This window comes from Cygnus olor, chromosome 12, assembly GCF_009769625.2.
Source record: "Cygnus olor isolate bCygOlo1 chromosome 12, bCygOlo1.pri.v2, whole genome shotgun sequence".
Taxonomy (NCBI): Eukaryota; Metazoa; Chordata; class Aves; order Anseriformes; family Anatidae; genus Cygnus; species Cygnus olor.
Genome location: NC_049180.1, coordinates 2374197 through 2386954, shown reverse-complemented (window position 1 = coordinate 2386954; position 12758 = coordinate 2374197). Strand labels below are relative to the sequence as shown.

Below are 12758 nucleotides of genomic sequence, written 5' to 3'. Positions count from 1 at the left end.
AGGGACATAACCCCTCAGCAGGGCTGGAGGCAATGGGGCTGTGCACAGCGCAGGAGCACCAGGGAGTGACTGCATCATGCAAGCAGCTTCCCACCTCTCTGGGGCTGCCAGCCTGTTGTGAGGCCTCTTATTTGCAACGCATGCACAAGGTCCCTTGCACATGTCCCCAAGCAAGCAGGGATGGAGGGCAGCAAGAGAGGTGAAAACTGTGCGTGCTAAAGGAGCAGCCACGTTCAAGCCTGTTTACATCAGCTGGAAATAGATAGTGGAGCCAGAGGGTTGTAAAAGGGTGAGAAGCACAACCCTAGTGCATAATGAAGTCATCATGGGGAAGGCTAAGCCATCTCCCCTCTCCAGAGGCAGCTTTGCAATGCCTGCAGCCAAAGCCAAACCGCTCTCTGCAGGTGTAAGGGGGTCTGGTGTAACGCTAGCAATGCCTCCTCTCTTGGTCCAGTAGCAGGAGGATGTGCATAGTGTCTATGTCCTGATCCAGCCTGCAGTTCCCCTGCCACCCAACACTCTCAGACCTCCTCTTTGACCCCAAAAACCCGGTGGGCACCCACGGACCAGAAATAATCCTGTTTCCATTCTCTCTCTCTCTTTTCCCCCCGGCTCCTCCCCGAAAAGGGCTCGAATGCCAGAGGCCCAAGCGCCAGAACTCGAGCGACGACATTGAGGTCCTCTCCACCGGCACGCCGCTGCAGCAAGAGAGCCCCGAGCTGTACAGGAAAGGGACGACGCCGTCCGACCTGACCCCCGAGGACAGCCCGCTGCAGAGCTTCCCCGCCAGTCCCTCGTCCACGCCGCCGCTGGGCTCCTGCAGGAACAAGAGCGCGCACTTCTCCCGGCAGGTCTCGGTGGACGAAGAGCGGGGTGGGGAGATCCAGATGCTGCTGGAGGGGCGCGGCGGGGACTACCTGCGCCCCAACAGCTGGAGCGAAGAGAAGGTCGGCGGGACGCGCGGCGTGCGAAGCGGGGCGCTGCGCAGCGGCCAGCTGGGGTCGGCCTCCGTCCCTGAAGACTACAGAGGCCGGAGCGGAGGACACAAACACTCGGCCTCCAACCACAAGCAAAGAGAGAGGTGGACAGATTCCCCGGCCACGGTTTCTTGGACTTCCCACCACAGGTCCCACAACCACAGCTCAGGGAGCTCCAAGCTGCTTGAGCTAGACGAGGAGAAGATGAGCAATTACGAGATGGAGATGAAGCCCCTCATGAGGATGGATTCTTATATGCAAGAGATTCACACCCAAAAAAGACACTATAGCAAAGGGGGACCCTGCAGGAGCATGGCTGATGACCACCGCGGGGAAGAGCGGGGCTTCGGGGTTCAGAGACTGAGGTCTAAGTCCCAGAACAAAGAGAATTTCAGGCCAGCTTCCTCTGCCGAGCCCACGGTGCAGAAACTGGAAAACCTGAGATTCGGGGACAAAGCTGAGCCTCGGCTACTAAGGTGGGACTTAACCTTCTCCCCGCCACAGAAATCCTTACCTGTTGCACTAGAATCTGAAGAGGACAATGGGGATGCGCTCAAATCCAGTACGGTAAGTAGGCAAAGTCGTGTGTCGAAAGCTGGCCGGGAAAGCCGGTGCAGAGCTGTCGTGGGACCGCAGCGAGCGGAGAGGGAGGTGGCGCTGCCGGCACAACTGAGCCCCAAAATGCCCCTGTCTACACCTCGAGCCTCCCCTCCCTCCTCCCGTGGTGCATAAGAGTGCGTGCTGGAAGGCGATTTGGGGTGTTCTCTGCAGAATGTCTCGGGGGGAACAGTGGTTATCACTGGGGGATTGGGTTGGAGGGCTTGGGGCGTTCGCCTGGGGGAAAGGTGGGAGCAGGCGAGGCGTTGGTGATGCTTCCTTGTGGTTGGGTGTTAGTGACACAATGTCACACTGGCCAGAGTGTGACCCAGTATTGTGACATGACCCAGTAGTGTGACATGACCCAGTATTGTGACATGACCCAATAATTTGACATGACCCCATAATTTGACATGACCCAATAATTTGACATCACTGCTCAAACCCTGGCAGCTGGGCATTGCGTCAACCTGCGGCGTCTCCCCATCACTCCACCTCTATGTGACTCTGATGCCGTGGCCTTGTCACCTTGTTGTGCTGGGGACCCGAGCCACCTGGAGGAGGGTACCGTGGTCACGGATCAGGGCACGTTGCAAAGGGCTTGGGCTCAGCCTGCCTTCGTTCCTTTCCTTTGTGAAACACAGGAGCATGTGCAGGAGCATTCGGGGCTCCTCATTTTGGGAGAGGTGAGGGCTCGCCGGAGATTTACAGGAGCAACTGGCTGCTGGGCAGAGCTGGAGTTGTTCAGGCTAGAGAAGAGGAGACAAAGCAATCTTCAAACGTGTAACGCAGCTGCTGCAAAGTGGAAGGGAATAATCTGTTCTTGATGAAGGGAATTAATGGGCTTAAATTCAAGCATTAGAGGCAGTGGTTAGCTATTAGCCATCAGTAGTGAGCTGAGGGCTGGGATGAATTGCCTGGGAGGGAGGAGGTGGTGCAAAGACGGCATGGACATCTGAAGCTCAGGTGCAACTCGGATGGAGCTGACCCTGCCTCGGGAGAAGCCTGAGCTCCACAGATTTCCCAGCTGATGGTGATTGCAGGACTTGCCTTGAGAGCAGCTCCTTCACGCTGTCAGTGTAGCAGAAGGAGATTTTGGCTGTTGGAGAGACAGGGCTGATAAAGGACGACATTCATCAGTCTCTCCGAAAGTTTGGCCATGGTGGTCTGCAGTGTGTGGTTGCTGTTGCCAGACCTCCAGCATCCCTCCTGCCCCTTCCAGCTGCCTGCTGCCCACAGGGCAAAGGTGCTGGGTGCCGGCAGCCAGGGGAAGGCAGCAGCCGGGGGGAGAAGCAGAGATGGGGGATGCAGCCGGGATGCAGGAAGGGCTCAGCTACCGAGCTGCCACAATTTCCCTGCTGTGGCTGTGGATAAATCACCCACACACACAGCCCTGTAGCTTGCTGGCTTCCTATTCATCCTGCAAGCTTCAGCGCAGGCTCGCAAGCACCCACACAGCATTTACGAAGCGCTGCACGCAGGGTGTCTGCTGGTGGACCGCACCGCAGGACACATCTTGCTGGTTCGGAGAGAAATGGGAGCTCTGAGGGACCCCTGCACACGTCGGTGAGCTTCAGCTTTGGAAAAATAGCCACTCATGCAACATCTCCATGATGGCTACGTCCAGCGAACGCTGGACACCGCCGAATGTGCACAGGCTGCGTGTAAAAGTGCCCAGAAAAGCCATTAGGCTGCACATCATCCTTTTAAGTGCTGTAGCTGCGAAGCAGCATGTTCAGTTTTCTCACATTCATAACCGAGGGTGGAACAGATGGCGAAGGTTTGGGAGGAAGCTAATGTAATACAGAGGAAGAGATAATATGTGGATTTAAATAACCTACAATGCCAGCAACAATTTGTTCTAGCAAGAGTTGCGCTGCGCTAGCAGGGGGCTGCTCCAGCGGCCGAGTGGGGAGGGGACAGTGGCACCAGCAGGGTGAGGACCAGGAGGTGCCACCCAACATGTCCCAGCCTCCTGTGCACCACCGTGACCTTGCCTGTACCTTCCACCTTTGCCTCCAGAAAGTGCAGCCATCCCCGAGGAAGAGGAGGGGAAGGCTCCATCCTGCGAAAACCACTGCGCCCAGGGGGCTCCTGTTCACGCTCTGGATATTTTCTTGCAGAACTACGGCTCCCCATGTTCCCTGAAGCCTTGCTCAGCAGGGATGCTGGAGCCTCCCCTCCCTGCTCCCCGCCTGCCTCCGGCACGCAGGCAAGCCCCAGCTCCTGGGGAGGGCCGTGTGTGCACACGCATGCGCGTGCGTGTGTGCGTGCCCACTCCTTGCAGCCTGCGTGGCAGCCGCTTCCCTGCGAGTCACCGCGCTGCCATCTGGGAAGCTGCTCGCCCAAAAGGGCACCTCTCAGCTCCGGGCAGCTGCGCCGCTCCAGAAGGGTGCCCGCCGAGCAGCATGCTGGTAGCTCAGCAGGGATATTTTTGCCCTACCTGGAGTATCCCTGTCCAGAACGATGGCCAGCCTGGTGCAAAAATAATCTGCCACGAAGCAGCTCCCCACGGGACACCCACGAGCCCTGTGGGTTGGCTCAGAGGTCGGGTGCCGGCTCCAGCTTCGGTGCAAACGCAGCTGGGTCAGGGCTGGCATGGAGTGAGGCAGGGATGCAGGTCTGGGGAAAGGTCTTGGGAAAAGCCCAGCTGGAAGTTATCCCTCTGGATAATGCTAAGAGGGATGGGGCCACAGGCTGCTTTGATTTCCAGCCTTTTGCAATGTGTGCTCAGATGGGGGTACAGACCTCTGCAGGGGAGCTGAGCGCATGGGTTGCCATATAAGCTCCAGGAACTTTGTCTTCTTGCTCATTTCTCACCACTCCCTTAAGAAGAAGCTCCCAGAGCCCCCCTCCATGGGGGCTGCACATCAGTAATTGAAAAATCCTCTTTCAAAGGTCATTTCTTGAGGCCGCTGCTCAATAACGCTGATGAAATTCAGTGCTGCTTGGTGCTCACTATCAGGGGATGTTGGGGTTTCAGGGTCAGCAAGCCAGCGCTGCGGTCACACCAACACCTTAAAATCACACTCGAAGGCACCTGATCTTTCCGTGTCTCTGTGCGCACTGACCCCTGCGCGCACAGAACAAACTCGCATCAATTGTCGTCGCTTGGGCAGATGAAATCGGAAAGCAACGTCCCCGGACCAGTGTCAGTGTTGTTGGATTAAGGGACTTACGTGGACGTCACCATCCTTTCTGGCCCTAAGGAACCACGAGGCAAAAAGCTCAAGCCTGTGTCTGAGCACTTCACAGCTTCCTAGAGCCTTTGAGATGATCTAAAACAGGAAAGGAAAAAAGGAATTGTTGAGCCGCTGGAAGGGGAAGGAGGCTTTCTAAAATGCCAGCAACCCTTTTTATCCATCGACACGAAAGATGACATATTTTTAGGGTAGTGGATAAAAAGAAAGTAGCCCCTTTCCTGCAGGTGCTGAACATCTGCAGTTCCCAAAAAGGAACAGAAGTGTTTTGGGCACACAGGTCCCCAGCATGCCTGAGAGAAAGGGCACTGCTGAGGCACGCACGGAGCCTGATTCCTCTGCCTGTCCTCATTTCAGGAGCAGTCACAGGTATTCGGATGAAGACTTCTAGGGATGCACTGTGGTCTCAATAAAGGCAATAGGAAAACTCCCCAGGGTTGTGAGCCGGCTCGGTACTTAGCCCTTTAAAATCCCCCTGTCTCATCCCACAGAGAAAGCCCGACAGCGGGGCAGCAGCCAAAAATCCCAGCCACCCCCGACATTTTCTTCCATTGTCACATGCTGTCGGATAAAATCTCAGCGTTCTCAGCCGTTTGCTGACGGTGTAGCCTCTTGTTGCAAAGAACCAGAGGAAACAGCTGCAGGTTTGGGGTTGGCAACGAAGTTGGCAAGCCCTCTGCGGGGTTAAGGGTGGCAGAGACCACCCTGCGCCAGCCGGGGAGGCAGAGAGGGGCTCCGGGAGCTGCAGCATCTGCTCTCCTGCTGTCTGCGCGATGGGTGGATTTTCCACCCAGAGATTCTGAGCAGGTTTCCCTGTCGCTGGGGAAAGCAAGGAGGAGGCAGCCAATCTGCAGCCAGCGCCGCGCTCTGCCAGAGCCAGCCCCGGCACAGCCCAGCACCGCAGCAGCGCAGCAAAGGCAGGGCTGGGCAGGGACCCCCGCCCCTCGCCCCCATCCCCAGCACCGAATTTCAGCTAGAATATAAGCTGCCCAGAGGCACTGGAGTGCAAAAAGTCACCTGCATCTCAGGATGCTGTGCACGGTCCCGTCTGCCTGTGGACCAGCCTGGGAAAGGCGCCTGGGGACGTTTTTGTGGTTAGCATCCCTGGGACTAAACCCTGTGGTCCTCTCTGGCTTTCCCTTTCAGATTTTTCCTTTATTTCCCCGTCAGGAGCCTTCCCCAGGTCTCCTAACGCAGCTGTGCCTGGGTTTTCCTTGTTTCTCTCACCTCGTCTAAATAAACTCACAACAGGTTCACAACCCGATCCCAAGTGGCCGTGGCCCGGCACACACGCACGCAAACAAGTGTGAGCTGTAATTACAAGGGGCTAAGGAGGAATATCAGCCCTGCTGCCACCTGGTTGCTGTCACCCCTCGGAGTTGGGTGCCCTGCCCAGGGAGGCACCGGCACAGGGACCGCAGCGAGTGCAGGAGGAGCTGCCACGTGCACAAAGAGTTTGGGGGTCGTTGCCTCTTAAAAAAAATAATAACCAGAAACTGCTCTTCCTCTAATCTCCTTGATGTGCAGACATCGCGGCATTACTTGTAACAACACAAGGTAAATAATGCTCAGAGAGAAATGCAGTGCTGAGCTCAACAGCATCCTTTTCCAAAACGTTTAATCTCAGGAGCCCTCTGATGTAACAGCAGGGTGCACCCCGCTGACTTTGTCATCCTGGATCCATTTTAGGGCTCTGAGCCCAACCCCACGCCGCCGTCTAGCTTTGAGAAAGTTGGGGTCAATTGCCAGCTTTTGACCAAAAGAAAACCAAAACCTTAAAACCATCGACCCCCCGGGATGCAGCAACACATCGGAGAAGGGGAAGCCAGTCCCTTCTGCTCCTCTTGATAAACGTTCCTTAACTGTTTCACAGCAGCCTGTTCCTGGCAATTACGTGACAATTCAGCACAAATGTCGTGGAGCTGCGAAGTTTTCAGCACTTTTGTAGTGCTGAGCCTGGAAGACAATGCCTATGTACTTTTTGCTGATCCAAGTCCTTCGTAATTACACTTAATAGATCCCAGAGGGATTCCTAGGTAACCTGCACTATGGTTTCCATGGCAGAGACAGAGCTGCAACAGGTAATAATGGATTGCTAATACTTAAATTAATTATGCCACAATTTTATTTGTAAACCAGCTGTCCCTTGTATTCTCAGTAAGACTAAGTTGCTACACAGCAGTTAAAGGAAAAAAAAAAAAAAACACAAACAAAACACAAACAAACTGAACGGTGGGGCAGAGGTGGTGGTGCTCAGCTGCAGCCGCAGTCGGAGCTGCAAAAAGCGTGCCAGAAACGAGAGGCTGAAGGAAACCTTCGGAAAGCTCGCAGCGCTTCACTGAGATGCTTCTCACTCATTACTTCCACGGCGATGAGCACCGTTACTACTGCTGTGCCGTGACGAGGGCTTATTCACATTTTAGTGGTTCCACGGCTTCAGATCTGTGTTCCAGGTCTTTCAACTTTGGAGAAAATCTCAGAGTCCTTGGAGGTTATCTGTTTGTGCAGAAGCACCCCGGCACCTAGTGGGTACTGGTGTACCTTACCCATCCTCGGCAGCAGTTCTCCTCCTGCAAAGGAGCCCAGGGAGCTTATTATAAAATAAACTAAAATCCCAGCCCCACAGCTGCCAGATTTTGCTGATGAAATTCGCCGTCATCCCGTATGCGAGCCGAATGCCCGGGCACACCCAAGCTGGGTTTAATTTTTCCTTTCCCCGAGCCAGGCTGGTCGCCGTGCTGGGTGGAATTCATCTCACGTCACTCGCTCTACAGACGGCCTCGAGGGTTAGCACGGTCTGGATGTCTAACGTTTAAAAGCTAAAATTAGGTGAGAGGACGCTGCCAGGCGGTGCCTGTGGGCTGGGGAGGCAGGATCCGGCCCTAAAGGCTCTGCATGGGAGATGGGCAGCACCTCGGTGCTGTGTCCCAGCTCCTGCACGGCACGCAGGGCTGGCTGAACAGCCCCCAGCAGCTCCTGGCTAAAGAAGGTGCTGTAACTTCAACAAAAACAACGAATGAAGGAGGAAAAAGGAAAGTTTTGCAGGCTGCTTGCTGTCTGTGGCACACGATCCCCAGGTTTGGAAAATGAGCTCAACCTTCAGCTTCCTATCAGCCCAGAGGCTGTGATGCCACTGGCCTCAGGGTTTTCTTCGGGCTTCTCCAGGGCTCAAGGAGGCCAAAGATGAGGTAAAGCACCACTGGACTAGGAAAGCAGCATGCAAAGCTGCAAATCGAGGGCGATTTCTCTCATTCCTGTATGTAGGTGGCTCGTGTTAGAGGTCTTGCACGTGGTGTAGCGTTGTAAGGGCTGCGAGGTCCAAAACGCTGGCTGCAGCTCCAGCTAAAGGCAGCTCGCTGACCTCTTGCTGGGCTGGGCTTGGCAAAACCTCTCTGCCAAAGCAGAAAAGCAGAAAGGATTCACCTTCTGCATGGGCACTGAGCAGGAATCTCTTCTTGGGAGTCGATGAAATATCCCAGGACATCCTTGCCATGAAAGGGGGGAAGGGCAAGCGTTGCTCTGAGCAGAGGTGAAGGCGCAGAGACCTTGCGAGTTAGAAATAAACCAGACATAAGCATCAAGAAGTGCAGCAGGATTCGTAACTGGAACTAAAACAGAAGCTTCAGAGGCCCAAAGCTGTTTATGTGACCAGCTGCCACAGGCAGGGTTCCAGCCCCTGCTAAGAGCTGCGGGTGCGATACCAGCGGGGTGCCAGGGCCTGGAAAGCCCTTGCTGGAGCTAGCACAGGGGAGAGGGTCTTAAAAAGAAGGGGTTAGAGAAGAGAAGCAGAAGTTGCAGGTTCTTGGATCATTGGATTTGGGCCCCTCAGGCTGCAAAGGCCCTTCCCTCCCAGGGCATCTTCTTTCTGGGATGCTTTTGCTGGCCAACGTGGAAGTCCCCAGATAGGCGGCGGCAAAGCAGGCACCGTCTCCTGGCTCTGCACTGAACAGGAGGGGACACAAGATGCAAATGGGTGCGAACTGAACCAGGGACTTGAGCAAAACATTCGTGCATGGGAACCCAGTTGCTGTGAGCGTGTGCACGGTGCTCGGTTTGTTGACTCCCCTGTTTTTCTGGCCGAGGGCACAATTTTGGCGTACTGGTGTATAAATCCCACCCCATCACCATCCACAGGTACCAAAGGGTTGTGGTCTCGCTCAGGCCAGCAGGTCCATCCCAAAGTGTCTGTGTTTGTGAGGGCAAAGCTCAAACACCAGGGAATTAGGGGACAGCCAGCCCTGCTGGGTGCCTTTGGGCAGGGAGAGGGGAACAGCCTCCAGAGCATCCCAGGCTCGTGCCAGCCGGCGGATAAGTTTGCGTGCTGCTTGTTACCGAGACCATCTAGCAGTCAGAGCAGAGCGAGGGCAGAAATGGTCACTGCCTCTTTAGCAGGGGAAATCAAACTGCGAGTGGACCGAGGCTGATGTAAGTACGAGAGCAGCTCCGTCCTCCCCTGGCTGCGAGGTGGAAGGAACCAAATGCATTTTGTGCCTCTGTGGTGCCCTGCCAACAGAAACAATGACAGCGATAATCGCTCGCAATCTGTTATTGCATTAACACGAGCTCAAAAATCGTAAAACCCGGTAATCTTCTGAAATGAAGCTAAACCCCCCGAAAGTAAATAACAGAGCGCATCGCAGCGCTTGGCAGCCGTGGGGCTGGGGGGGGGGGGGGGGGGAAGGAGTGGCAGCGGGGGGATGCTTTCTGCCTTGGAAAGGCTTTGCGTGGTGCAGGCGGAGAGGTTTGCTGGAAGCAGCCAGGCGTGGATACCTGGCTGCCAGGAGCGGCTCTCTGCAATCCCTGCGTTTGGTTGGCTTCCCCTGACCCTGTTGCTAAGCTACAAATATGCCTTGCCAGCAAGCTCCAGCATCCCCGCTCCCACCCACTCCCAAATGCGAACTGAATCAGCCTGCTCAGAGCAGAAACCAGCCCTGTCCAGCAAGGAGCCTTTTCCTTTTTTTTTTTTTTTTTTTTTTTTTTTTTTTTATTTCCAGCAGCTCTGCAGACCGGCACAAGGACTGGCTCGCAAAGGGCGCCCACCCTGCCACCCAAAAAAAAAAAAGAGGCGCACAGGGCAGGAGCGAGGTGCTGAGCGAAGCACCAGCACCATTGCAGGGGGTTAAGGCTGGCGCAGCTCCGTCGCAGCGGGAAGAGCCGAGGATCCCAGCTACGCCGGGAAATAGCTACCACCTACCTGCACGCACGCTCGCTCACCCCGCCGCAAGCCACGTTAACGCTTTAGGACAGCAAATGTTTTACGGCAGGGACGTGGCGGCAGGGTGGGTGTTTTCTGGCCACTCCGCATAAAGACGGGGTGGAAAGCTTCAATCCCGGCGCTGCGTGGTTATTCCTATCATTCCTGGGGTGCCGAGGGGGGTCCGGCACCACATCCCAATCGGCTGCAGTGGGAACTCGGAGAAGCAGCCCGCAGGGAACTGGGTAACGTTGGGCGAGATAATGCCAGGGCAGAAACGCTGCCGCAGGCAGGTGCTCCCACACCGACGCCTCGCTGGGACGTTTCCCATGGAGTCCCCAAGAGCGGAATTTGGTCCGTATGAACCTCAGAAAAAGTTATTAGAGACATCCGAAAACGTTGCCTTAATGGGGACCATCGTAGAGTGGCCTGCCCTTTGCCATCCGCAGGTTACCTGCTTAAACAATCACGTTTATTGGAAAGGGTCCTTTGGAGACACCTCCAAACCATCCCCAAGGAACCATAAAATCCGACACTTTTTTTTTTTTTTCTTTCTTTTTGTTGACCACCTCGGGTAAGCAAGCGATTTTGGTCCTTAATTAAGGCCAGATTTCCCATGTGCACGACATGGGGGAGTCCAGGGAGTCCTGCAGGTGCTTTGGGGTCGGGCGCTGCAGGGTGCGCATCCCCGGCCGTGGGCAGACCTTCGGGGCACCTCCTAACTCCTCTCCTTCTCTTTCTCTTGCAGGGCTCAGCTCCCATTCTGGTAGTCATGGTGATCTTACTAAATATCGGAGTCGCCATTTTGTTTATTAACTTTTTCATCTAACTCAAGACTGTCTTGTTTGCAAAAATAACAGTTACATGTATGAATGGGGGAAAAAAACAAACAAAACAAACAACAACAACAAAAAAAAAAGGGAAAAAAATCATAACTCGAACTGTCCTACGACAATTTCCAAGTCTTTTCACAGAAGAACAACAAACGATCGAGTCTCACTCACAGTTTGCCTTTTTTCCTGGGTAATGTTTTTTGGATTTTAGCCAAAATTCTTTGCTTGTATAACACTATGCTGTGTGGCATGGCAAAATGCTATCAACACTCTGCCCCCCCCAACACTGGAAAGGATGAGAAGGAATCCCAACAAAATAAAACCTCATTTCCCTTCCCCTCACCCCCCCCCAAAAAAATATATTTGTAACAACGGTAACCAACCCAAAACGGAGACTAGACGAGGGGACCGTGGGGAGATTTCGTGTCACGTGTGTACGGGTCCTGGGATGCTCCAGGCTGAGCTTCCCAGGGAAATCCACAACAGCTTTAACGATTAAAGTAAATGGGAGAGAAAAGCAAAATCAGGCAGCCGGTGCTTTTCTTCCCTTCTCCCGTCACGAATGGAGAAGAGTCGCTGGAAGAAGGAGGCGAGAAGGAGCGCGGGGAAGGCACCAGCCCTGCCTGGATGTGACGGACGGGAGGAGGGCGCCCGGCCCCATTTTATTTGTTTTTAAAACCAAGCCGCAAGGGGTGTTTTGTGAAAACCCATGGGGCAGGGGGGGAAACGGGGAACACAAGGCGCGAGCGGCGGCCCCCACCACCCTCCTGCCTTCAATCCTCCTCCCGGGCTGCTCCCCCTCACGGCAGGGCTGGAAAACCACCCCGGGCTGCTTTCTGTTCACTTTCTCCTGGGTCAGAATTTGTGCCCAGATCGCACCCCCCCCCCCCACCCTCCCCGAGCCCACGCCGACCCGCGAGGAGCAGCACTACTCCACGCTGAGCATCCCATCCCAAACACGTCCATGCACAGAGGTGCCAGGGAGCAGATTGGCGGGGAGAGAGGGCTCGATTCCGACCCACCTAGTATGACGTAAAATAAAGCGAAATAACATTAAAAAAGAAAAAAAAAAAAAAAAACGTTTTTCAAAAGGCATCTGGGGAGGAGCACTGGAGCATGTCCCAGAGAGGAGGGAGAGGGTGGTGGGTTTGTCTCTTACATCTTGCTGTGGACTGTTTCAGACATCATGCTTGGGCTCTGAGCATGTAGTATTTTGCACTTTGTAATGCAGGATGTATATTCCAGCTTCCAACATGTCCCTGTAAAAAAAAAAAAAAAAAAAAGAAAAAAGAAAAAAAAAGAAAAAAAAGAAAAACAAAAAACAAACGTCATTGGCAATGGCAGCCTCTAAGGATGTATTCTTTTCTTTTTTTTTCTATGTCACTTAATTTGTTCGTTTATACCATCTTTGTAATATGCCTGCCTTGATTTTCTCCCCTCCCCTGTCTCCCCCCTGATAATATGCATACTCATTAAAGATGCCGTATCCCTGTTCTGAGCTGTTATGATCCCAATCACCAGAGCGTGGTCTTAGCTCGACCGCCTGCCTACGGCCGGCGTCCCGGCGCCTTCCAAACCCTCCCGGAGGGTTTCCCCCCCGTGCCCTGGCACCACGAGCGCCGTCTCGCCCTGCCTGGGAGCTCGGCGATGCCGCTGAGCCGACAGCGAGCTGCTCCCTTCGGGCTGGGGACCAAATTCCCCCCGGGTGTCCCCGCCGTGGGTCCGCAGCAGGATGCGGCCCCTGCACACCTGCAGCGGGGTGGGGGGGACCCTGCCCGGCATTTCCCACCCAGAGCTGTGGGAACAGCCCTGAACGCGGCCTCAGCTTTGCTTTGCTTCTGTTTTAGCTGTTTCTCTGCTACCTTTTCAGCAGATTTCTTATTACACTGCACTGGATTGCTATATTTTTAACCAGAAATAAACTAAGGATTAGAGCATGTGCCAGTTAAATTCAGTT

General features: G+C 54.6%; 1 protein-coding gene and 1 long non-coding RNA gene across 2 annotated transcripts in view; one reads left to right on the top strand and one right to left on the bottom strand.

The window, feature by feature from the left end:
• JPH3 (junctophilin 3) overlaps window positions 1-12758 on the top strand; it is a 50682-nt gene extending 37924 nt beyond the window's left edge. Inside the window, exons 4-5 of the mRNA XM_040571274.1 lie at window positions 628-1544; window positions 10717-12758. Of these exons, the coding sequence (XP_040427208.1) occupies window positions 628-1544; window positions 10717-10797 (998 nt within the window). The 3' untranslated portion in view covers window positions 10798-12758. The remainder of the gene's footprint in view (window positions 1-627; window positions 1545-10716) is intronic.
• Window positions 4419-7336, bottom strand: LOC121076717. Its single transcript, XR_005823679.1, has 3 exons — window positions 6549-7336; window positions 4754-4852; window positions 4419-4647 (listed from the first exon to the last, which is right to left on the bottom strand). It is a non-coding gene; the product is annotated as an uncharacterized LOC121076717 (long non-coding RNA).